The 23,477-nt window shown below is 61.0% G+C and overlaps 7 protein-coding genes across 7 annotated transcripts; 2 read left to right on the forward strand and 5 right to left on the reverse strand.

The window, feature by feature from the left end:
- Positions 1 to 128: 128 nt before the first annotated feature.
- Positions 129 to 1,458, reverse strand: VTJ83DRAFT_3522 (mitochondrial 54S ribosomal protein uL5m; the record flags this gene model as incomplete). Its single annotated transcript, XM_071009910.1, has 4 exons — positions 129 to 254; positions 331 to 419; positions 528 to 1,123; positions 1,208 to 1,458. The coding sequence occupies 4 exons, from the start codon at positions 1,456 to 1,458 to the stop codon at positions 129 to 131; spliced, it is 1,062 nt and encodes a 353-aa protein (XP_070867400.1).
- Positions 1,459 to 1,863: 405 nt separating this feature from the next.
- Positions 1,864 to 3,925, reverse strand: VTJ83DRAFT_3523 (uncharacterized protein; the record flags this gene model as incomplete). Its single annotated transcript, XM_071009911.1, has 2 exons — positions 1,864 to 2,855; positions 2,911 to 3,925. The coding sequence occupies 2 exons, from the start codon at positions 3,923 to 3,925 to the stop codon at positions 1,864 to 1,866; spliced, it is 2,007 nt and encodes a 668-aa protein (XP_070867401.1).
- Positions 3,926 to 4,713: 788 nt separating this feature from the next.
- Positions 4,714 to 6,039, forward strand: VTJ83DRAFT_3524 (uncharacterized protein; the record flags this gene model as incomplete). Its single annotated transcript, XM_071009912.1, has 1 exon — positions 4,714 to 6,039. The coding sequence occupies one exon, from the start codon at positions 4,714 to 4,716 to the stop codon at positions 6,037 to 6,039; it is 1,326 nt and encodes a 441-aa protein (XP_070867402.1).
- A 344-nt stretch (positions 6,040 to 6,383) lies between these two features.
- VTJ83DRAFT_3525 (uncharacterized protein) lies at positions 6,384 to 8,727 on the reverse strand (the record flags this gene model as incomplete). Its single annotated transcript, XM_071009913.1, has 3 exons — positions 6,384 to 7,641; positions 7,715 to 8,336; positions 8,424 to 8,727. The coding sequence occupies 3 exons, from the start codon at positions 8,725 to 8,727 to the stop codon at positions 6,384 to 6,386; spliced, it is 2,184 nt and encodes a 727-aa protein (XP_070867403.1).
- A 413-nt stretch (positions 8,728 to 9,140) lies between these two features.
- On the reverse strand, positions 9,141 to 10,684 carry VTJ83DRAFT_3526 (uncharacterized protein; the record flags this gene model as incomplete). Its single annotated transcript, XM_071009914.1, has 2 exons — positions 9,141 to 10,549; positions 10,639 to 10,684. The coding sequence occupies 2 exons, from the start codon at positions 10,682 to 10,684 to the stop codon at positions 9,141 to 9,143; spliced, it is 1,455 nt and encodes a 484-aa protein (XP_070867404.1).
- A 1,247-nt stretch (positions 10,685 to 11,931) lies between these two features.
- Positions 11,932 to 17,058, forward strand: VTJ83DRAFT_3527 (uncharacterized protein; the record flags this gene model as incomplete). Its single annotated transcript, XM_071009915.1, has 1 exon — positions 11,932 to 17,058. The coding sequence occupies one exon, from the start codon at positions 11,932 to 11,934 to the stop codon at positions 17,056 to 17,058; it is 5,127 nt and encodes a 1,708-aa protein (XP_070867405.1).
- A 1,335-nt stretch (positions 17,059 to 18,393) lies between these two features.
- Positions 18,394 to 20,851, reverse strand: VTJ83DRAFT_3528 (uncharacterized protein; the record flags this gene model as incomplete). Its single annotated transcript, XM_071009916.1, has 4 exons — positions 18,394 to 19,270; positions 19,332 to 19,657; positions 19,820 to 20,250; positions 20,674 to 20,851. 4 exons carry the CDS (start codon positions 20,849 to 20,851, stop codon positions 18,394 to 18,396), a joined length of 1,812 nt encoding a protein of 603 aa, XP_070867406.1.
- Between the last annotated feature and the right edge of the window lie 2,626 nt (positions 20,852 to 23,477).

Below are 23,477 nucleotides of genomic sequence, written 5' to 3' on the forward strand. Positions count from 1 at the left end.
AACGCCCCCATCTTTGTCAATCGCGCGCAGTCGAAAACACGTTGGTGATGTCCATCGCCCTCTCATGTGTTGTACATGTATACAAGCATGGTATTGTACAGACCAGCCCCTCCGCCTAGGTCTTTTCTCTAGTCCCGGATGGGCCCATAGAACGGCACGCCAAACGCCTGAAGAAGCAACCGGGCCTGCCTGTCGGACGTCGCCGAGGTCTTGACAAACACCCTGCAACCAGGCATCATGTGCGGCGGGTACAGCTGGGTAGGTGGGGGGTTGCTGTGTCAGCCGGGTCGGGCTTGAATCAAATCAATCACGCATCGCGTTCCCACTTACCCAGTAGTTGAACTCGATTTCCGGGAAGAACTTCATATCCTCCGGCTCAAACCCCCACGAGAGGTTACCGGAGCCGTCGCCCGTCGTCGCTGTTCCGGGAGGAGGAGGGAGGAGATCTCGTTAGCACATCTCACATCTTTCCCCCAACGCCCATCCACCCACAAGCCAAGCCAGCAAACAAACAAAGAGGCACCTACCCCGAACCCCCTTCCAGTCCTTGATCTTGGGCCACACCAGATGGATGCACCGATCCAAAAACTCGTACGCGGCGTTCCCGCGAATCGTGGTCTTGCACCCCGCCTTGATCCCCTCGCGCACGTGCCACTGCACCACGTTGGTCTTGGTCTTGGTCAGCTCGGGCATCGTCCCCGTGATGGCGAGCAGCACCGATCTCGCCACGACCAGGTAGTCCGGGTCCCGCTGGGCCTCGGGCTGGTAGGTCGCCAGCGTCACCTCCTTGATCTCGGGGATGTTGGTGAAGTCGATGTCGCGCTCGATCAGCGGCAGCTCGGCGCCGCCGCGAGGCCCGCGGAGGGCGCGGTTCTTGTGGTACGGGGAGGATCCGTCCCAGCCGCGCAGACGCTCCGCGGGCTCCTTTTCCGGGGTGCCGGGGGGCACGTGCATGTAGGTGAGCGTCATGAGGTCCGGGGCGATGGTCGAGTGGTACGTCTGCTTGAGGCGCGGGAGGTTGAAGGGTCCCGGCACGAAGTCGCGTGCGCGAGGGTCGGAGGAGGGAGGGGATTGTACGGGGTGCAGGGGACCGCGGTAGTACTTGGGGGGGTGGTATTGGTATCTGGAGGGCGGGGAGGAGAAGGGTTAGCGGCGTGCGGTTGTGAGAGCCTGATGGTTGGGGGGGAGGGGCCAGAGGCAAAATTACCTCGCGCCTGGCAGTTGGATTTTCCTATCCTTCGCCCGCTTCCATGGCCTGTACTGCTTCTTCTCCTCGGGGCTCAATTCGGGCGTCGTGAGGGCGGACTGTTCAAGATCGGCAAGATCCGCGGGCGGCACCGGCGCCCCGGCCGCTTGCGACGACGCACATCGTACCGGCCGGGAGGCGTATGCCGGACGGGCTATTTGGGAAAGGGGGAGGCGGCAAGCCGGCCTGGACAACCCGCGGAGACTCGCCATGGCGGATGTGATGTGCGCGGTGGGTTTACTGGAGCGATCCTCGGCCGGAGCGCAAGTCGATGTTGGGAAATTTTCTGGGATGAGGTACTACAACCAAGCATCGACAGAGGGTTAGGGTTGGCGGGGTTGGTGGTGGACAGATGTTGGACCGGGGTTAGGGGTTGTCTGAAGGCCCATGGGGTCTTGGGACGAGGCATGTCCGTCCCCGACCTGGCCACCATCACAACATGGAGAATCTGTTGAAGGCCAGGACGGGCTGCTATGGGTGCCATCAAGAAAGAAACACACATGCTCGGGCGTATCAGACAGGAGAGCAACACAGGCCTATCCTTCAATTCACCCTCTAACATAACGCCGCTAGTATACCCGAACCTTCCGTGTCACAAACCCAACCCAACTGATCCCTCAAATCTCATCATCCCTCGCATCGCCCTTCTGCGTGTTCCCCCGATTCTTTCCCCTCTTCGCCTTAGGACCACCCTTGAAGTGCTTCTTCCCTGATTCCATCTGCACCTCCTTGGGATCGATCCCCTGCTCCAGCGCAAGCATGGCCCTCAGCTTCCTCCCGCTAAGCTGCTTGCCCCCCGCCGCTGCGGCGGCGGCCGCCGCCTCCATACCTTGTTGTGTGTACCGGAAGTTGAACGGCCTGGACAGATGGCCCGCGCTGCCCTGCCCAGCCTTGAAAAAGGCTTTGTCGAGCTTCTCGGATTTGTCTCCTCCGGCGCGAGCGCCGGAAAGGGGGATCACGTCCGTAAAGACAGAGGCGTTGTCGTCGCCCTCGACCGACAGCTCCGCCATGGCGGCGGCGAGCGCGGCACGCCGCTTGACAGGGAGACGCGTGAGGTCGTAAAGTTCGTGGTTGAACTCGCGGGCGTCCTCGACGCCCGGAGGCGGCTCGACGTACGGAAGCTTGCCGTTGACGTAGTCCTTGAGCACGTACCGCGCGGCACGGGAGGCATCGGGCTGGCCAAGGCCCTGCGTCATGAAGCCACGGTGGCGGGCGTAGGCGCGGAGGAGTTCCTCGCCGGTCGGGACGCCCGTGCCTCCTTCCTCCAGCGGGCGGGTGCGTATTTGGATGCCGTACACGGCCTCGAGGAAAGGCTGCGGGATCCGGTGGGCCACGAGCGTGGCCGGCCCGCTGTACTCGCGCAGCTGGTCGATGGGAAGGACGCCGTTGCACACGAGCTCGGCCTTGGTGCTGGCGAAGTTGGGGAACACGAGACCGGGGCAATCGCACAAGACGACCTTGTCGCTGAGGTGGATGGTCTGGAAGTGCTTGGTCTTGCCTGGCGTCGCTGACACAGACACCCTCTTGGCTCCGGTGAGCGCGTTGATGGTCGACGACTTGCCGACGTTGGGGTAGCCCACCAGGCCGACCTGGAGCTTGCGTTCAGGACCTGCGAGGGTTAGCATCGCCGTAGAAGAGGCATCCTGAGACAAACAGCCACTCACCGACGTCTGGAGGCGCGTACGAGAGGAGCATCTCTTCCAGCTCGTCCACGGTCAGGATGCGAGTGTCTGCCTCGCCATCCTCGTCTTGCGTCGTCTCATCACCCCCCTCCTGGGCCTCCTCTTGCCCATCCGCCGTCTTTTGCGTCGGCGCCCTGCTCTCGCTGGGCCCGGCCTCGGACGGCCCAGCTTCCTCGCTCTCCGCATCGCTCTCCTCGCCCTCCTGCTCCTCCTGCTCCTCAAGCATCTGCTTCGCCAGGTGGGCCGAGAAGAAGCGGTACGAGATGCCGGCGCCCTTGAGATAGCTCGCCCACGCCTTCCGCTGCTTGTACGTCATCATGTCGGCCTTGTTGATGAGCAGCAGGTTTTGCTTTTTGGGATCGACGTCCTTGACGTAGGCCTCGAGGTCTTCGGACCGGAACATGAGGGGGTTCCGGGCGTCGACGATCTGGACCACCACGTCCGAGCGCTCGATGACGCGCCACAGCTGGCGCCAGACTTCGATGTTCCGCTCAAACGGCGTCATCAGCAGGTCGTGCGACTCCTGCAGCTCGGCAAGGCCCTTGCGCCACTCGAGAAAGCCCTCGCGCTCAAGACGGTCGAGCTCCTCCCGGGTGGTGGAAGCATCCCACTTGGGCCGCCTCGGCACGGTGAGACGGGCCTTGTGTTCCTTGTGCTTCCCGAGCACGGCCCTCTCCTCGGCCGCCGAGAGGAGGTAGGGGTTGATCTGGTCCGAATGGATGATCTTGACGCTGTTCATCTTCTCGGCGGCGAAGTCGGTACCGGCAAGCTCGGCCGTGGCCAGGAACTCGTCGAGAGCTCCCTGCTCGGTGACGGAGCGCATCTTGACCCATCCTGCCTCCTCCCTGTCGTTGGTGATGTAGGCCTGGCCGGTGGTGTGGTCGATACGCGTGATGGCTCCGACTCGCCGCCTGTCGCTGCCCTTGCCTTTGCCGAAGCGGTCCTTCATCAGCGTGTTGCCGAGGCCGACCGTCTTTTTGGACTTTGCGAGCACCATGGTTGCTGCTTGGGGCCCGCGCGGGCCGGGTTGACTGCCGGGGAGAAGTGTTGTGCCTCGCGGCAGCGGTTGGAATTCAGCTGGGCTTTCAATACAGCGCCGAAATCGCGCTGGTTTCTGGGTGGAAAGTGGTGTTTGACCTCGACTTTGGTCGGCGTTGTCGCAATAAGCGGGGTGTTGTAAGAGAACTTCCAGGTTTGGCTTGCTGATAAATGGAGGGGCAAATTTGTGGAAGCACGTAACGGTACTTACTTACAATACCGAGCCGACATGCGGCGCCGAGACCAAGGGGGGGGGGGCGGGGCAATAAGAGGACTCTGCCGACGTCAAATCACCATTATCCACCGTCATCAGGCCTTGTCTAATAACTAACCTACCTTGTGTTCTCCAAGCATCCCCAATTTGGAAGCCTCCTTTCTGAAACTCGCGTCTGCGGCCGACCACCATGTCGGGCCATTGGTGTAATGACGGTTACATGCTGTCACGGCACGGATGCGATGCCGTTATCGATAACGCACCCCCACCAAAAAATTGCCGTGTGCGCCTGATTAGGACCGCCACATGAACGAAACCAATGCTCATCCACCATCTCATCCCCATCTCTCGGCCGTTTCCACCCGTCTAGGGACCAAGACTTGGGTGCCACCGCCTCAGCAATCCTTCCACGGCTCCTATACCTGGGCAGTTCCATTGAGAATATACATCCCTCCGTCCCTTCGCCTCTGCAGCTTCTCACCTCCGAACATCCACAACCCCGTCCCAGGCGAGTCCCGAGCCACACCGACAAGATGGCCAAAGGAAAGAAGGGAAAATGGATCGACAAGAAGACGGCGACGCACTTCCAGCTCGTCTACCGCCCCCAAAATGATCCCCTCATCCACGACGAGAACGCGCCGCAGATGGTGCTCAACCCGACGCAGCCCGCCAACCGCAAGGGCCGCAACCTGAGCGAGCTCGCATCCCAGCTCGGCTCCGACGCCCTCAGCATCCGCGACAATGAGGGCGAGGCCGCCAACTACGGCATCTACTTCGACGACACCGAGTACGACTACATGCAGCACCTGCGCGAGCTGGGCACGGGGTCGGGAGAGGCCGTCTTCATCGAGTCCACCGCCTCGGCCAACGCCAACCGCAAGAAGGCCAACAAGGGCCAATCGCTGGAAGAGGCGCTTCGCCAGCTTGACCTGAAGAACCAGTCGGAGGACTTGCTCGACGAGTCCATCCTGCCGAACAAGAACCTGCAGCGATTGTCGTACCAGGCCCAGCAGGATGTGCCTGACGCCATTGCGGGCTTCCAGCCGGATATGGACCCGCGCCTGCGCGAGGTGCTGGAGGCGCTGGAAGATGATGCGTATGTGGACGACGAGGCCGGGGAGGATATCTTTGAGGAGCTGGCCAAGGACGCCCGCGAGCTGTCGCAAGACGAGTTCGAGGAGGCGTACGACGACTTTTTTGACGAGGAGGACGAGGATGCGGGATACGAGTCGGACCGCACCGTCAAGGCGTCCGGGGCGCAGCAGCAGGAACCAAGGCAAGCCTCCCAGGATGAATCAGCGGCGGCTCAGTCCTCCAAAGACGCCGGCCCGGCCGGGGATGAAGAACAACCACCGGCGGCGGAAGCCGGATCGGGTGATTGGATGGAAGAGTTCAAGAAGTTCCAGAGCGACCAAAAGAAGGCGGCCGGCAGCAAAAAGCCCGACCGCGCCGCCCCCTCTGAAATGCAGGGCTCCATCTGGACGACAACGACCAACGGCGGGCGGCGCAAGGTGCGCAAGGGCGCGCTGACCAATCCCTCGGCCTATTCGATGACGTCCTCGTCGCTGGTGCGGACCGAGCAGATGAGCATCCTGGACGCGCGGTTCGAGAAGCTGGAGGAGTCGTACCTGGAGGATGGCGATGAGCTGGGGTCGGTCTCGGGCGTGTCGACCATGTCGACGGTGCAGGGCCCGACGAGGCATGATTTTAACAATCTCTTGGACGAGTTTCTTGATGAGTACTCGATGGCCGGGAAGAAGAGGGTCAGAAAGGGCAAGGGGAGGGGTGGCGTGTCGGAGTTTGATGAGATTCGGAAGGCGTTGGGACCGCCGATATTGCCGGCCAAGTACCGGTCGTAATGGGCAGGGCCATGGTTCATGCGAGGGAAGAAGAATGGGACTGGCAAGGCGGGATACAGGGTTTGTTGGGTTTTGGAGTCTAGGTGGTATTGATGGGCTGGAGAAAACAAAAAAAGGAAGGGTGGCATCATCATCACAACTTGGGGACCGGCGGCGGGTTATCATCTCATGATCACAATACAAAAAAGAAGAAAACGAGTCAAAGTCTACACTATCCACGGCCACCGCCATGAGCTTTCGGCTATGGCCGTCTGAGATCTTTGAATATCTATGCTGGACTATCACCCCGTCGCTGGCGCCGCCACCACCCTGTTGGCACAGAATGGACTCCTTCCGGTCTTGTTTCAACACCCTCCAAACCAACCCAGCCTTACGACATCCTCGCCCTCCCCATGCGCACCATCAGCCCCCTCCGCCCCAGCCCCGGACAGTTGTTCCAATAATTTCTCAATAACCCCAACATCCCGAATCCCCCAGAACGCATGCAATCCGCTCACGTACCGCTCCGTCGCCGCGTCCACGCGTTCCTCCGACTCGGCCGCGAAGCACAGCCTGTGGTACGCCCAGCCTGACGCGGGCCGATCCTCTACGGCGTCGAACATTGAGCCCGGCGCGACGATGACGCGGTAGGGGGCGGTCGTAAGGAAGACCATGAGGGCCGCGGAGAGGATCGGGCCGTTGACAATGTTCTCTTGCTTGTCGTTCGCCCGGGGGGCGTGCCACAGCGGGTGCGTCTCGTACGCCACGCGGATCCAGACGAACATGCCGCCGCGCGGCCAGCGGAAGGTCAAGAGGGGCGTGGTGTGGACGGCGAGCGGGGTCCATTCGGAGGACGGGTCCGTGACGTAGTCGGAGTCCGAGTCGGAATCGGGCTCGGGCGCCGAGGGGAGCCGCGGTGGCGGCGCCCGCCTCGGGGGAGCCGCCTGCCGCACCGTCGACGTCGTCACCAAGGCGGACCCCTGATCCAAAATCTTGCACATCCTCACCATCCTCCGCTCGTAGGCGCCGCGCAGGCCTTCGAGCCAGCGCACCCAGCCCGAGGTGTCCCATCCGGGAGACGAGGACGAGGCCCGAGACGACAGCGACAGCCGCTCAAACGCAGAACGGGCAGCAGCGGCGTTGCGTGGCGACGAGCCCAGGACCAGCTCCGAGATGAGGCTCTGCACGAAACCCGAGGGCTGCTGCGTGGTGGCCTCGGTGATGCGCTCGAACCGCTCAACGAGCGCGGGTTGTGCCGTCAACCACCCCAGACGGCATCCCGGGGCGACGGTTTTGGAGAAGGTGTCGAGGCGCACGACGCGACCGTCAACGTCGATGGAGAGGAAAGACGGGGTGAGAGAGTCGAGGAAGGGGTAGCCTGACGTAGAGGTGTTGACAGTAGCGCTGCTGCTGTTGCTGCTGTTGCTGCTAGCGGTGGTGGTGGTGGGCGATGGTGGCGTAGATCGGCCGCGCGATTTGGCCTCCTCAACGACGGCCGAGGGGAACTGGAGGTACCAGTAGGGTTCGTCCTCGACGATGATGACATCATAGCGGCTGCACACGGCGTAGATTTCCCTCTTGCGTTCGATGGGCACAACGACGCCTGTGGGGTTGTGGCCGAGCCTGTTTCGTCAGTTAGCCTCCATCCATCCATCCATCCAATAAACCCTCCCATCAGCTCTGCGTCACCACTTACGAGACAGTGTACATCAGATGCGGCCTCCTCCCCTTTCTCGCATCCCAATTTCCAAGCACGTCCTCCAACCCCCCCTTCCCTCTCGCCATCAATCCCATCTCATCCGCCTTGACGGTCACCACCTGCATGCCGTACGGCCTCGCCTGGCTCAGCACGTTTGTGTACACATACTCCTCGCACAGCAGCCCCGGCCGCTTCCTCACATCATCCACGCCCTCGTCCCACTGATCCACAAACAGGTTCAACGTCTTCGCAAACCCGTCCGTCGCGCCGCACGTGAGGATCACCTCCGGCCCTGGGAGGTAGGGCGGCGGGTCCGGGACGAGGCACGAGCGCACAAACTGGCGCACCCAGGAGAGGAGGGGCGGGTAGCCCTGGGCCAGACCGTATTGGAGGGCCGTGGCGAGGTCGATTCGCCTGCGAGGGTCGGGCTCGTCCACGACCTTGGGGACGGCGATGCGCGTTGCCGCGGCGGGGCTGGAGGATGCCCACGGGGAGGACCAGCCTGCGAGGGAGGGCGTGGTGGACGAGCCGGTGTGGTTTGGCGAGGGGGCCCACCGCTCGGGTTTTGCCGCTTGGGCTTCGAGGGTGTCAAAGGGGAAGAAATCGACGTTGGGAAGGCCTTTGGAAAGGGGAAGGGGGGCCGGGGTTCAACGATCAGTGTGTTGGACGAGAGAGAAAGAGAGAGAGAATCTTGGGGGATACCAACCACCCGCCAAGTTATGGATTCCTGGGATCTGAAAGAACTTGTAGGCGTCCTTGATCTTGGAGGGCAAGCGCCGCTTGGTCACGGCCGAGTAGTGATGGCTGAGGTCACGAGGCGACAGCTTGTCGCGGCTACCGCTGCGCTGGTTGTGAGGCGGCGCAGGCCCGGGGATGGTTTGCGGCGGCGGCGGCGGCGGCATGGAAATGAGGTCGCCTTCAGGGTCGAAGTGCCACGGTTGTTTGGAAGTACAGCGTTGATCTCCCAGGGGCCTCTGGTGAGGCATCGGCTGGGAAAATACACGACACATTGAGGGACGGTTTCCACGGCACCTTTGGAGATATAGGATGGGTCTAGTATCCGAGGACGGAGAGTTGCATAGGTCACCGATGATGAGAAAGTGGTCGGAGTCGGTGCATTGATAAGAGCCGTTGGGCTGAACTGAACCCGGAGCCCGCGCCACTAAAGCAGCCCCCTAAAACAACAACCCCACAACGGGCTCGGCGGCCCGGGTGCCACCCAGATCGCCTGTGCTCCGAAGGGCAGGTGTTAATCGTCGTGGCAACTCTGTGAGACCAGGATGCAATGCTTCGGAACGCCTCTTTATCGATTCGCGGGCCCGTCCTCCCAGGTCTGGTCGCTGCGCTCATGGCGGTGGCCACCTGGCGTCCGCAAAGCCTCTTGGTCGGCCGGGCGACGACCCGACCGCTCACACACCGCAGCTCATTCATCCACCCTCCAGCCCCCGTCATTCTCCGCCCCCGGAGTGTACACAAATCCCAATTCCTCCAACGACGTCGCCTTCCTCCCGCCCTGCTCAAACCTCAGCTTGGCCTGGGCGTAGATCTTCCTCTGCCAGACCAGCTCCGGCCCCCAGTACGGCGGCAGCTTTCCCACCCCGCCCTCACGCTCGACCCTCCCTCGCACGGCGCGTATGTACCTCGCATCCCCCCCTTCAGGCCAGACGTGAAAGTTGTTGGGGCTCCTCCCCCTCCGCACCGCCTCCTCCTCCTCGGCCTCCCAGCGGCGCATCTCCGCCCTTGTCGGCAGAGGAAGCTGGTTCGTCCAGGTCCGCGCCACCAGGGCGGCCTGGCTCTCGGCGACGGGGAAGGGGACGACTTTGATGGGCAGGCCGATGAACGCCAGCGTTGGGTGGTCAATGTGAAAGAGGTGGCCGTAGAGCCCCTGCACGCGGCGGCCGGAGCTGGCGACGAGGGGCGGCGAGAGCGAGCGCAGGAAGGGGAGGTCGTAGAGGTAGCCTGTTGCGAAGATGACGGCGTCGATGCCGGACTCGACGCGGCCGTCGGCGAAGCGTACGGCCCGCTCGGCGCCGGGGAGGAACTCGGCGATGGCGGGCACCTCTTCGGCGCCGGCGTGGGCGAGGTTGGGGGGAGATGTCGGGGATTGGACGGAGAGGAGGAGGGGCTTGCGGCAGACGGGGCTGATCTGGGAGGCGATGTCGATGCCCGAGGCGGCGTTGCCGACCACGATGACTTTCTTGCCCTCGAAGGGGGCTGCGGTGCGGTACTGCTTGGCGTGGGTGACAACGCCGGGGTGGGCGGCGTGGAATGCCCGCAGCCCCGGCACGTCGGGCACGTAGGCTGCGGCGTAGTGCCCGGACGCGACGACGACGGCGTCGTACGTGCCGGCCCGGGTGACCTCGCCGGTTCGTAGGCACTCGACATCCACCGTCCACTGGTCCTTGGGGCCCAGAGAGGCGCTTGCCAGGCGCACGTCTCGAATGCGTGTGGAGAAACGGATCAGGTGGCGGACGGGACGAGCGTACTCAACCAGGTACTCGTGAATCTCCTGGCGCGAAGGGAAGATGAGCTCCCCCTGGGTGATGGGCAGGTCCGAGTAGCGCATCAGGGGGCGGGGGATGTTGGTGTGCAAGAGGTCGTACATGGGAGAGGGGAAGACGGGGGCCTTGTCGCCGTCGCTCTCCTCCCCTCCCAAAGGAGGTAGCGGCGGCTCTGGAGGGCCATCCGGAGGCGTCACCTGCGGCACGGGGACTTCGGGCGGAGGCCGCGGGGAGTAGTTCCACACGCCGCCGACCTCGGCTTCTTGCTCAAAGACGTCGATGGTCTCAAAGGCATTTTGTTCCAAGAGATACCTTGCCGCAGCGAGTCCACCTGGGGGAAGGTTAGCCAAGCCCATGGCCGAAGCGGGAGCGCCTCCGAGGTCAGGCCACCCTGACGTCCAAGGCCGAGGTTGTACTTACACGGCCCCGCGCCAACGATGGCGATCCTGTGGACGCTGAACTGCATCGGTGTTTGGTCGTCCTGTGAGCCCATGATGTGAAAACGGCAAGTTGGTAGTCTGTTGGTCTACTTGTGTGTCTCCCAGCACGACGCAGCCAAGAGCGGTGCGGACATCAGCGATTGCGTCGAAGAGGCAGCGGATGAGATGATTGTAGTGGGGCACCTTGCATCTTGTTGTTCCCAACCCTGGGATGACCCAACAGAGTGCTCTCTATGCCTAGGCAGTACACGACACAGACTTTCACTGCTAGCTTTGCACGGTTCAGATGGCATATGCCTAACATCAAGGTCTGAAACCTGCTCTCCTACACAATCATGGGAAGAAGAAGCCATCCACTCGCTCTGGAGAAGCGACTGACGCGGGGACGAATACTCATCATACTCAGGCCGGCGATGGTTGTGGAAACCTCTCTCCGTGTTGTTCCCATGGTATCTTGTCCCGATGAAACATGGAATTTGCTCCTTTTATTATCATATTTAGGATTGATTGTATTCGAATTGACTTCTGGTGCCTGATACCCGGGTCAAACGGACGGAGTAAAAGCTAGCATCCGAGCTTTCATCCAACCGAACGAGCTCGTAACGCCAACCGCTTGCATCAGAAATGTGGCGCCCTTGAGGGATCATGACCAAACTGATACCAGGGGATTAAGAAGAGAAAACACACATACACATACACACACACACACAGAAAACTTCTCTTTGGGCAACAACCCATAGAACTACCGACAATTACCCAACAGGGAGAGAGACGGGTTTCTTGAATTGGCCTCATCTTTTTTTTTGACCGTCACCAATGCAAGCCAGAGCACTTACACAGTACATACTGCTCACACAGTACATCGACCAATCTCATACTCCGTACACCGCCTTCCTCTTTGATCCTATTTGACCCCCCAGGAGACCCACCTGACCGGTCGCGCTGCTGTCCGGCGCGTCATTGTTGCATGGGAAGCTTTGGCTGCAGCTTTCAACTTAAAACCATTCAACTCTCCCCGCCACCTACGTATCACCATGCACTACAAGCACCCCTGAGCGATAGGTCTGGGCTCGGGAGCTCTCGTATCATTTGCTGGTTTTGCCAACATCTGGCCGAATTATGCGAGCTTTCATTTCTCCTCTTTCCACTGCCAACAAGCTCCATCAGCGGAAACGGGCCATGACGATTCCCATCGCAGCATCAACACGTCTCCTTCGTTGCGACCTGTCCACCCCTTGATACTATCGCCCGCGTTGCATTTCAGCCACTTACCATGGCTTCTGACGACAAAGCCATCGCGGCGACGTTGGCGTCTCTTCAGCCCACGCCAATTGCCCAACTGGGCCCCGACCTGCCCGATCAACCCTCGCGCGTGGTCCGCGGCCAAGTGACAATCACCTGGCCTTACAATTCCGTCAACAAAACCCTCGCCGTCTTGATCGCCGAGCCTGACGTGCGTCTCCGCCGCAACAAGGGCCAGATCCGAATTGTTCTTTCCGGCCCCAGCGCCGTTGCCGTCTCTGCCTGCGGCCTCGGTGCCGGCGACGAGCTGCTTTTCGCCTTGGCCGGCGCCGAGTGGTCCAAGGATGCCTCGCCCGGCCGCATCCCGGGCGCGAGAGTCGAGTGGCAGCTCCAATTCGGCTGGAAGCTGCTCCTTCAAGTCACGTCGAGCGAATCCGGCGAGGTCCGACACATCAACATCGATAGCCCCCCGCAGCATGAGCCGGATGAACCCCCGACCGTCGTCGCAAGGCCGCCGTCGCCCGCACCTGCGCCAGCATCCCTCCCTCCTGACATCCCCTCCACCGCGCGCAAGATATCCGCTGCTCCCTTGGAGGAATACCCCTCGCCCGCCTTCATGAAGCGGGCGCGAATGTCATACGGCGCGTTGTTTGAGGGTGGGTTGGACATCTTCGAGGAGGATGGCGGCATCAGGGGAAGAGGCCGCAAGAGGACTCGATTTGGTCGCAACAGCGGAGCCTGGCGTTACAGCAGCCGGTCCCCGAGCCCGGAGCGTTCGACACCTACGCCTGACGCCGTCGAGACTCTCCCCGGTGGGCCTGTTGGTTCCTCTCCGAAGCCTGCCATGTTGGACGAGGCTTGCCAAACGAGCGACGTTGAGATGGAAGACAGTGATCCGGGACCCGCTCGCCGCTCCCCTTCGGATCGGGAGAGCAGCCCAGTTTCCGTGGCATCGCCAACCCCGGCTCCTCGGAAGAGGCCCGATGTCCCGGCACAGGAACAACACGCCGTGCTTCACGAGGTTGGCCGCAGCTCGCCGGCGCCTCAGGACGAGGCCACGCCCGTGACGAAGGAGCAGCCGCCGCCGGTGGCTCCCTCACGACAACCCGAGCCTGGTCCAGAAGCGGCAACTGCTGGCTTGGTGGTGTCTGGCGCGCCCGCCACAGAGCCGCTGCACCATGAAGCGCAGCGTGAGGAGCCATCTCCTGCACCGGCCCAACCGGCCAACCTGCCGCCGACGAGTAACGCACAGCCTGCAACCGAAATTCCCCTCTTCAGCCCCACGTCGTTTGGCTCTGGATTTTCTGGTTTCGCTGGAGCGGCCGCTCGTGACTCGACCCTGAGCCTTGCGGACCAGGTTCGCTTCGGTTTCTCACACACGCCGCACACAGAGCCTGCCTCCCCCTCTGGGCACCCAGAAGGGGCCCCGGGGCCGGAGCCAAACCATGCCATCCACGACCCGTATCCCGTCTCGTATCTTGACCATGTGCACCATCCCGCCAGCTATCCCGATATTCACGCTTCCCACGACGGGCCAGATGCCCAACATATGGATGTTCACGATGACCACGATCTGCCGCATCCGCCGCCGGTGGAAACGTACAACGAAGGCCAATGGGAGATGGCGACCCAAGCGCCTCAATACAACCCGATCGAAGGCGGTCACTTTGGCGCGGATGCTCTCAAAGAAGGGGTTGGCCTTGTTGACCACGAGTCATTTCATACCAGTGACGTTGATCCTGCTAAGGTTCCTGAGGGGTTTCGCAGCTATGGGCCCGGAGACGCCCCGAAGAAGTCCCCAGAGCTCTGTGAAGAGCAGGCTGTGCCTGATGAAGCTGGCGCCAAGAGCGAGGTAGTCAGAATCGATGACACGGATGAAAGCGAAGAAGAAGGAGGAGAAGGAGAGGAAGAAGAGGCGGTGGCGGCGGCGGCGGCGGCGGCGGAGGAAGAGGAGGAGGAAGAGGAGGAAGAGGAGGGTGAAGAGGACGATGAAGACGCCGAGGCTGACGACGATGCCGACGGTGAACGCATCGAAGAAGGCGTTTATGATCAACGCCAGTACGAGATACCGTCCGACGACGAGGAGGGATCGTCGGAGGAGGAAGAAGAGCTTGAACTCGAGGCCGAAGAGCGCTACGGCAACAATGCCGTGTATGACGAAGATTGCGACGACGAGAACGGAGACGTTGAAGATGGTGAAGACGAGGAGGACTACGAGAGTGAAGAGGATGAATACGAGGGCGATAACCACGGAGATAAACGCTACCAGGATGAGGATGAGGATGAGGATGAGGAAGAGGAAGAGGAGGACGAAGAGGAAGAAGAGGAGGAAGAAGAGGACGAGGAGGACTATGAGGGGGCGGCAGGTTCTTGGCACAGGAGACCAGTTGCGGTCCAAAAGCCCAAGGAGCCTGTTGTTATCAGTCTCCTTTCTGACTCCGAGGATGAAGCCCCGCCGGCTCGGCCAGCTCCTGCTCCAGCTCGGCAAGTTCCTGTCCTGGTCAATTCCAAGGCCGATACCAACGTCGCGACCACAGTCGAGCCGGAATCCGAATCTGAGGTTGAGTCTGAAGCCAACCACGAGGTCGAGGCCAAAGTTGAGCCTGAGATTCAGTCCGAGGCTGATGAAGAAGCCAAGTCTGAGTCTGAATCCGAGGACGAACACGAGGTTGAGCTAGAGGTTGAGCAAAGGGCTAGCCAAGAGGCTGAGCTTGAGACTTCTCCGCCGGCAGAAGAAGGCTCTCGGTCAAGTCCAGAGCCTTCATCTCGTGAGGAATCTTTGCCTGTGCCCGAACATCCTCGCTCTGAAGACCAACCTTCTCCCGATACCAACGAGTCGGCCTCTCAACCTTCTCCTGATATCCGCGAGTCTGTAGAGACGGACCACCAAGAGGTCCAACAGACAGACCGCATCTTCGGAACGACCCACGTCGTCGACTTCGCCTTTCGCGCCACTCAGCCTGCTGATGAGCATTCCGAGATGCCTCCGACACAGGAAACCACGGTTGCTGCAGAGCCTTCGCCAGTCGACAGCCAATCCCCAAGCGCCTTGGAGGTCTCCGGTGCACGCCGGCCGTCGTTTGCCCCAGAACCAGAGGCCGCCCTGAGCGAGAGTTCGTCCGAAGGCCTCTTTGCAACAGCGCCCCGGGCAAGGTCGCCGGATCCCGCTACAGCAGTCGAAGCGACCGACAGGGCTGAAAGGCCCGCGGGTGATGAGGCGACGTCGGTACCCGAACCGTCTCAGCCTTCTCCCGATGTCATGGAAGTGGAGATTCCCGAGGAAGCAACCGCTGAGCCGATGGAGGTTGAGACAACCGAGGAGACAGCCGTTGAGCCCATGGAGGTGGAGAAGACAGCAACCGATGAAATAGCCGCGCAGGCGCTCGAGGATGACAGCTTGCCAGATGCCGACGCCGTCTCCTTCTCCAGCCAAGTGGAGATGGTCGATCAACCTACCGGGGATGAAATGGAGAGGCCGCCCACTGACACTCGCCACTTCGAGGATGCCAGAGAAGAGGATGTGCAGATGACCGATGCGGCACCTGCAGTCTCTCCAGCTCCCATCGAGATGACCTCCTCGGGCCCTCAACAAGAGGGTTGGCTCGGTACATCGGCTGTCTCTTCCCAAGACGTTACCACGCAAACTGCGTACGAAACGGCACCCACAGGGCTTACGCAGGAGCAGGCCCCAGATGTGCAAGAAGTCCCTGTGATATCTGAAGGAGATGCGTCTGCTCTCCCAGCACAGGAGGTTGTGCCTTCGACACAGCCTTCACTGGCGACCAAGGACACCGTCGCTGATGCGGACAAGGAAGGTCTGAACGACGGCACCAACCCAGACGATGCTCTGGTCTCTGCAACACAACCGCACGCCGAGCCAGCAGACTATACCGAACCGACGGTGGCTCCGGAGACGGAGAAAGACGCTTCGCAGTTCGAGACGCAGCCGATTGTTGAGTTACACGAGGAGCCCGAAACGCCTCCTCAGTCTGCCCCCGAGACGGCGATTCCCCCTTCGAGCTCCCAACTTCCCGACCAGGTCACGCCAACGGCCCAGGAGCCTGCTTCACAGGCTCAACCCTCCGAATCTGAGGAGGAACCCGACGACGAGACCTTGCTGCTAGAGCAGCTAAGCCAGGAGCAAGCACGAGCCTTGGAGGCAGCCGAAGCCGCGACTCGCCGCGGTGCCAGTCCCCCCTCGTCACCTCCAGACATCAGCGTCAGCCTGGCCCGTCAGGCTGTGGCTACAAAGCGCAGCACTCGCTCCACCAAGGCGGCGGCCGCCGCGGCCGCGGCTGCTGCCGCCGAGCAGCCGACGCGAGCTAGTGCCCGCCTCACGCACACACGCTCCAACAGCCTCCGCTCCAACGACACAAATGCCACGGGCGCCTCCGAAAAGGACAACGAAGAAGACAACAGCGTCAGCTTGGCCCGTGCCGCGCTCGCCTCGCCTAGCCGTCGAGGAGACACCGCCGCGGCATCGACCGTTGAGACAGACAGCAGCAACGTCAAGACCAGCACTACCACCACCACCACCCCGACCGCAACCGCGCCAACGGTTGCTTCCCTGAAATCCAACCTCCTCCGCCTCCTCCGCACCTCGTTCTCCGAATGCATCCCGCTTAAATCCCTTCAAACCCACCTCGACAAGTTCCCCAACGTTGTTGTCGTCGTCACCTCCCGCCCTACCCCGCCTGCGCGCGCCAAGGGCGGGCCGAGGGAGTACTTCCTTTCCTTCCACGCCACCGACCCGTCCGTCGCGCCCGGCAAGGTCGTCGAGGTGCAGCTGTATCGGCCCCACGTCGAGTCGTTGCCGGTCGTCGGGCCGGGGGATGTGGTGCTGCTGCAAAGGTTTCAGGTCAAGGCGATCAGCAAAAAGGGGTTTGGACTGCGGACCGGGGGAGAGAGCGCCTGGGCTGTTTGGGAGGCTTCGACCTTGGAGGGCAAGGGGGTCGGGGGTGGGGAGAATGAGATGATGGCGCCGCAGATCCGCGGGCCGCCGGTCGAGGACTGGCACGAGTACGTGGGCTACGTGAAGACGATGAGGGAGTGGTGGGGGCTGGTGATGGGGGATGGGAAGGCGAGGCAGAAGCTGGAGGGGGCGGGGAGGAAGCTGGTTGAGGCTGGTGGGAGCGGTGGTGGCGGTGGTGGAAAGTGAGGAGTGCGAGCACCTGGGCGGAGGAGAGGCGTGGACTGTAGGGGTTACGAGGAGCGTGTACAAATCTTTTATGGCATCGGTATCTGTTGGCTTCTTGCGTGGGCTAGGCTAGACCAGGCAGGAGGCGGGGTGGTGGCGCGGTATCCAGCCGGATGGACGTTGGTTAGATGAGATGGAATGGCGCAGATCGGACGGGACCAAAAGAAATCAGCTCGAGTTGGCTACAATGTTCTTCGGATGTGTGGAAGATGGCCCGTCCTTAGACGACCGTAAGTCCGTCAGTGATAGGGGGGGGGGGGTTGTTCCGTCGTCCGACTGTCAGCCGTTGGCCTTCGCATGGCACTTCACGTACGTAGGCCGCTCACCCGCATGCATCACCACACATCACGCTGGACGTGGGGGATCGGGGGGCATGACCTCACTGCAAGACACATTGATGATATGGAAACGGAGGAGCCCCGTTTGTCTCTGCCGTTAGGAAGGCACCAAAGCAGGTAGAGATGCCATACCAGCAGCGTAGCGTCCACTTCTCCCGTGGGCCGAACCCTCTCGATCTTGAAGAGCCTCTTCATTGACGAGGCCCGGCGATAAATCTCGACAACCCCAACAACCGAGTCACTTGGTGGCGAGAACATGGAGATACATTGCAGAAGCACTTCCTATTTCAGGAAGAACCGCCCGCAATGTCGGCTGCATCATGAGAGGACGAGAGACGCTCGTGGATGTAGAGTCAATTCATACAAGTTTTGCTGTTGACTGGTTTCTATTATCTCCTCAGAGCAAGCACACACACACACACAGAGAGAGAGAGAGAGAGAGAGAGAGAGAGAGAATCAACCACCACCAGAATCAATTCACAATCCAAGCAACGCTATTTTTGTGACAAAGCAAGGTAACAAAAACAACAGACTGTTTTTTTCTCTTCTCTCCCCTATCCTTTCTCGTCTATGACCAACCCATCCCATGGCCTGACCAATGCCCACTACCCTCGTGCTGGAGCTAGTCATGTAATGTGTCTATCATCAACACATATGTTGTAGCCTAACCCCATGCCCATCCATCCTAATGCACGTCTCAACATGTCTGTCCTTCATCCCAAGTCACCACCACCGCTACCCAACCAACCAGTCAGGGGAATCATTACTTAAGAGACTCTTCAAACCACAAAACAGGCTGTAAAAGCAAGCCATCCATGAGCCCAAGAGAATGCAAAAACCCTCCCACTTCTCAAAAAGAAGAGGGCGGTGGAAGCGAAGAGCAGAAACAACGCAGGAGCAAGAAGAAAGAGAAAGAAGCCAACGCCACTCAAATCCTCGGACCTTTAACCCCCACGGCTTACAGCTGAGGGTCATAAATCCTGGCCTTGATATACTTATCGAGCGCCGGGTCTCCCCACTCCTCCCACTCGAGCCACAGCTCCTCGGGCAGCTGGCTCACGCCATCCCTCCTAGCCGCCTTCATCACCTCGCGCGCCACAATCAGGCTGGCGTCACGCACGCGCTCGATGCGGGGGTAGATCAGACCCTTGTGGATCTCCTCAGCGTTCAGCGAGCCGGCCAGGGCCGCGGCCGATGTGTAGATCATGTTATCCGTCACACGGCTCGCCTTGGCCAGGATGGCGCCCAGGCCGATGCCGGGGAACACGTACACGTTGTTGCCCTGGTTGGGGTAGTACGTGACGGTGTGGTCGCTGGTCTTGACGGTAAAGGCCGAGAAGGGAGAGCCCGAGGCAAAGATGACGGTGCCGTCTGTCCAAGCGACAGCCTGCTCGAAGGTGCACTCGGCCTTGCTGAGGGGGTTGCTGAGGGGGAAGAGGATGGGGCGACGGCCGAGGCCGCCAGCGTCGACGGAAGCCTTGAGGGCGCGGACCACCGACTCGGTGAAGACGCCGTGGGTGGCGGTCAGGCCGACCAGGGCGCTGGGCTTGACGTACTCGATGACCTCCTCGAGGGTGCGGAACTGGTGGCCGTTGTTGTCGCTGCGGGCGAAGTACTTCTTGTGCTCGGCAAGCTTGTCGCCGCGGTCCTTGGTCACGAGGCCCTTGGTGTCGACGAGCCAGAACTTGTCCTTGGCGGCTTGCTCAGACAGGCCACGCTTGGTGTAGTACTCGACGAGCTGCTTAGCAACGCCAACGCCGGCGGAGCCGGCGCCCATGAAGACGAGGCGCTGCTCCTCAATGGGAACGCCCGAGAGGTTGACGGCACCGATGTAGCTGGGGAGACGTCAGCGTTCTTGGTTCACGAGCATCCCTTGCGACAAAAAATTCATCTTACCCGCCAAGCACGACGGCACCAGTGCCCTGAATGTCGTCATTGAAGCACTTGTACTTGTTGCGGTAACGGTCGAGGTAGTTGAAGGCCTTCTCGCTCTCAAAGTCTTCGAACTGCACCACCATGTCCGGGTACACCTCGGCGGCAGCCTCCATGAACTCATCCATGAAGGCCTGCTGCTCGGCGACCGACGGACGCTTGGCCCGCAGGCCGAGGTACAGCGGATCCTTGAGGTTGGTCTCGTTGGCGGTGCCGCAGTCCAGGACGATGGGGAGGGTCTTGTCGGGGTGGATACCGGCGGCGGCCGTGTACAGGGCAAGCTTGCCGATCTAATGCAACGCAGGCATGCGTTAGCCAACCCAAGGATTCGGGTTCTACCCCGGAGGGGCTTCGTTCCAATTGGAGACCGTTGGGGTCAATTGGGGCGTGTGGGACGGGGGGCGGGAGAGAGTGGAGGGAGACCCCCACACGACTCTGCCGAGGTGACTTACCGGAATGCCGACACCGTTCACGCCAAGGTCACCCAGGCCGAGAATTCGGGAACCATCCGTGACGACGCAGATCTCCGGGTTCGGGTAGGGCCAATTCCTGAGGATGGTCCGAATCGACTTTCGTTGCTTAATCGAAATGTACAGGGCCTCGGGGCGCGTGTACAGGGTCGAGTACTGCAGGCAGACATCGCCGATGGTCGGAGTGTAGACCAGAGGCATCAGCTCCTTGGCGTTGTCGATAAGCAGGCGGTAGAACAGGTCGACGTTCTGGGCCTTGAGGTTCGACAGGTACAGATACCTGTCGATGTTTGTCTGGCGCGAGCGGATCATCTTGAGGGCGCGCTCGCACTGGCGCTGGCCATCCTCCATCACATGAGGAATGAGGCCGGTCAGGTTCTTCGAGATGCGCTGCTCGGGGGTGAAGGACAGGCCTTGAGGAGGGGCGCAGTTAGCAGCCAGCGCCTGAAGGCGAGGGACGGCTCGTGATGTTGATGATGACGACATCTTGACGGGATGTGTGGGCAGGGAGGGAGGTGGGGAGGGGTGAGGTGGTAGGCGGAGGCAGATGTTGAGAACAAGCCGAAGACAGCAGAGAGCGAAGGAGGGGAGACAAGAGCGTCTTATAAGGAGTCATGTCCAAGGATTGGGGACACACGATGTGGTTCTCTGATGACCTGAAGGAAACGGGGGAGGAGGGAGGGGGGAACCGAGGGAAGCGGGCTGGGGATCCAGAGCAGATAGCCGGCTGCCGGGGATGGGCCGTGGAGCTTTGGCCGAGGAATTTGGAGAGAGCGGTTGACCACCAGAGAAAAACAGAGAAACAGCCGGCCGGTTGGCCTGACTCACACACTCACCCTTATTCCACATGGGCTCGCTGAGCACCTGGTAGCCGAGAGCCTGGCTCTGCGAGATGTACTCGGTGGTGGCGAACTGCTTCACCTCGGCGTAACCATTCTGGTTGTAGCCACGAAGGGTGTCAAGGTTGGCCATCCTCATGGCCTCTTCGATGGCAGCGATGTCGACCGATGACATTGGGTTGGCAGCAGAGATGCGGCGCGACGACGAAATAGACATGCGCTTGGAGCTAGATATAGACGAGTGCGACGACCGGGCAGATGCGACCGAGGACGACGAGGGAGAGCTGGACCGGGGCGTAGAGATATCCGAAGTGTTGCTTGTTGTGCTGGGCGCATACGACGCCATGGCATGCGCAGGAGCTGAAGGAAGAGAAGGAGGAAGAGGAGGAGGGCGGGGAGGAAGAGGAGGAGAAAAAGAAGAAAGAAGAGTCGACGAGGGGGGTGGGAGGGAGGGAGGCGTCGGACGGAAGGGGAGGGAGGAAGACGATGTTGTAAAAAGAGTCGGCAACAGGGTTGTTGGATCAGCTGCTGCTGAAGGACGAGGAACCACCCTTGCTCCGCTGCGCCCGAAGCCGAGTGGGAATGATTAGGATTACGAAACGGATGACTGGCAGCTCCTCTTTACCGAGAGGAAAGTGAATGCAGCAACAATCCGGGCCACCAGTGCCTTGGAGGGAAAGAAGTCTAGCGAGAAAAAAAAGGGAAGCTGATGATGCCTGGTTGGAGGTGCTGCGGGAGACGCTGTTTCTTTAAGAATCTACGAGCTTGAACGCAGTTGCCGCCGTCGATGTGACCGGCGTCCGCTTGGGCACACGCTGGGCCATGCCCAGCCGCGAAGCTTAGGTTGATTCCGCTGTTGAAACAAAGCGCTTGCGATCGCTTGTGATGGGTGTGATGGCCGATGCAACAGAAGCCCGGCCAAAGTTTCGTGGCACGTTTCAAGGTTCAGTGACACGACTCCTGCCATTCGTCCCTCCCATCATCGTGAAAAAATGAGCGAAATTCCCAGGAATCGCCTGTTGAGACGCGGGATGAAATTGCTCTTCGGCTGATGGAAGAGCCACCCAATTTCCTTGTTGGCATGATTTGGGTTTTTTTTTCTCTCTCACACACACACACCGTCCGTTCATCGCACCTTGGAGGAGAACCAGATCCAAATCCAGTTCTGGACTTACAGAGCAGAGACCTGGAACTGCACCGTGCCTTGCTGGGCGACCCACTGGGATTCAGTAGGTTACACCGCAGGGACACCGCCAACGACCCCCCTGCCCAGGAGTCGCCGAGATGACATCCCGGGTGGGGTCCGGAGTGGACACCCGAAGGAGCTCCGTCTGGAGCCTCGACGGGAAACGGCAAAGCTCAAGAGGCTTCCCGCCGGTTGGTGACTCCTGTAGGTCCGCAGAAGTTCCTGTCATCTCTCCTGTGCAGTGATGTGATGGACGTGATGGATGTGATGACACAACTGAAATAGTGTTGGGCAACACTTGTCGCGCGGCTGTTGGTGTGCGTCGTTCCCGGGTGTGCATTTTTCCCATTGTCCGTTCAGGTTGTTTCTTACCACCAGGCGCTGCCGCTGTGTGACGTCGCACCCTCGACGGGACGGGCTGGGCTGCAGCGCCCTCATCCCCCATGCTCCATGCGAGCGTGCCAAGATGCCGCCGAGCGTTGGGAAGCATGGCTCACGGCCGCCGTTCTGGTGGTCACCGGTACCCGGTGCAATGCCTGGTGTCCTCGTGCTCATTCTCGTGTCCATTCTGAGCGCCGACATCCCCAACGAACCAACAAAATCGAAACCTGTTTTCTGCTCGCTGCGTCCATACGTGTCTCTCCCAGCCTCCAAACCATGGGTTGTTTTGTCGTCCGCCGCTGGCCAGATGTCACGAGCGCCAGTCACGAGACACACCTGTGGCTGTCGGGGCGTTTCTGCTCGAGGGCAACGAAAAGTCGGTGGGCCCCAACTGGCAGACGGCAATCCAGACGCAGTCGCCCGCTGCAGCTCGCAGCCACGGTGGGTCCAATCAGACATCAGAAAGCCGGTTGCCGGTTGCCTGTTCGGGTCAAGACCGCCCGTCCCGATCCGCCGGGAGACGACGCGAAGCCCTGCTTCGGGATCCGTCGGCCCCTGGACGCGGCCAGAGCGGGAGCCAGGGGCCAGGCAGAGCGCCAGGGCTTGAGTCAAGTGAACCCCAAACCGCAGACAAGACGCAGGACGCAGATGCCCAGGCACGCATCCTGCGGTCAGGGGCCTGACCGCCTTTGCTTATTACCCGAAATGCGATAGTAGAAGGGCCGGGCCAGCCTATGCTCATGGAAGCGTCGGCGTCTCGTCAGGATCTGTGCCGTCTCCGGCCGCAGCCCTTCGCTCACTTGTCGCCGTCGCCAAAGAGAAATTACGGGCTCTTTGTCAGCGGCATCCGACCCCGAGAAATCATCTATCTTGACGACGACCGTCGTAGCGAGATAATGCACTTCGGGCAGTTAATATGCAGCTCTCTGGACGGGCCGTTATCTCTTCGGTATTGCTGCCGCCGTCCAGAACGTTCGGCACGGTACGCGACGCATCCCGTCGTCATCATTTCCAACTTGGATGCCATGAGGCCGTTTCCGAAGCTGGTCCTGTTGACGGGGCTTCTGTTATTCGTTGTTTCCGTGCATGCCCTGGGAGCCCCACCATTGGGCTCTGGTGGATTCGGTGGGTCGGTGGGTCCCGTCTTGGGATGGAAGGTGGGTCTTCAGGGGCATGGCTGTGGCAAGGAACCAGGATGCCATGCGGCCGCTTGCCGCCCTTGCCCGACTTCTTC

The sequence above is a fragment of the Remersonia thermophila genome, chromosome 3 (assembly GCF_042764415.1).
Source record: "Remersonia thermophila strain ATCC 22073 chromosome 3, whole genome shotgun sequence".
Lineage (NCBI taxonomy): Eukaryota > Fungi > Ascomycota > Sordariomycetes > Sordariales > Chaetomiaceae > Remersonia > Remersonia thermophila.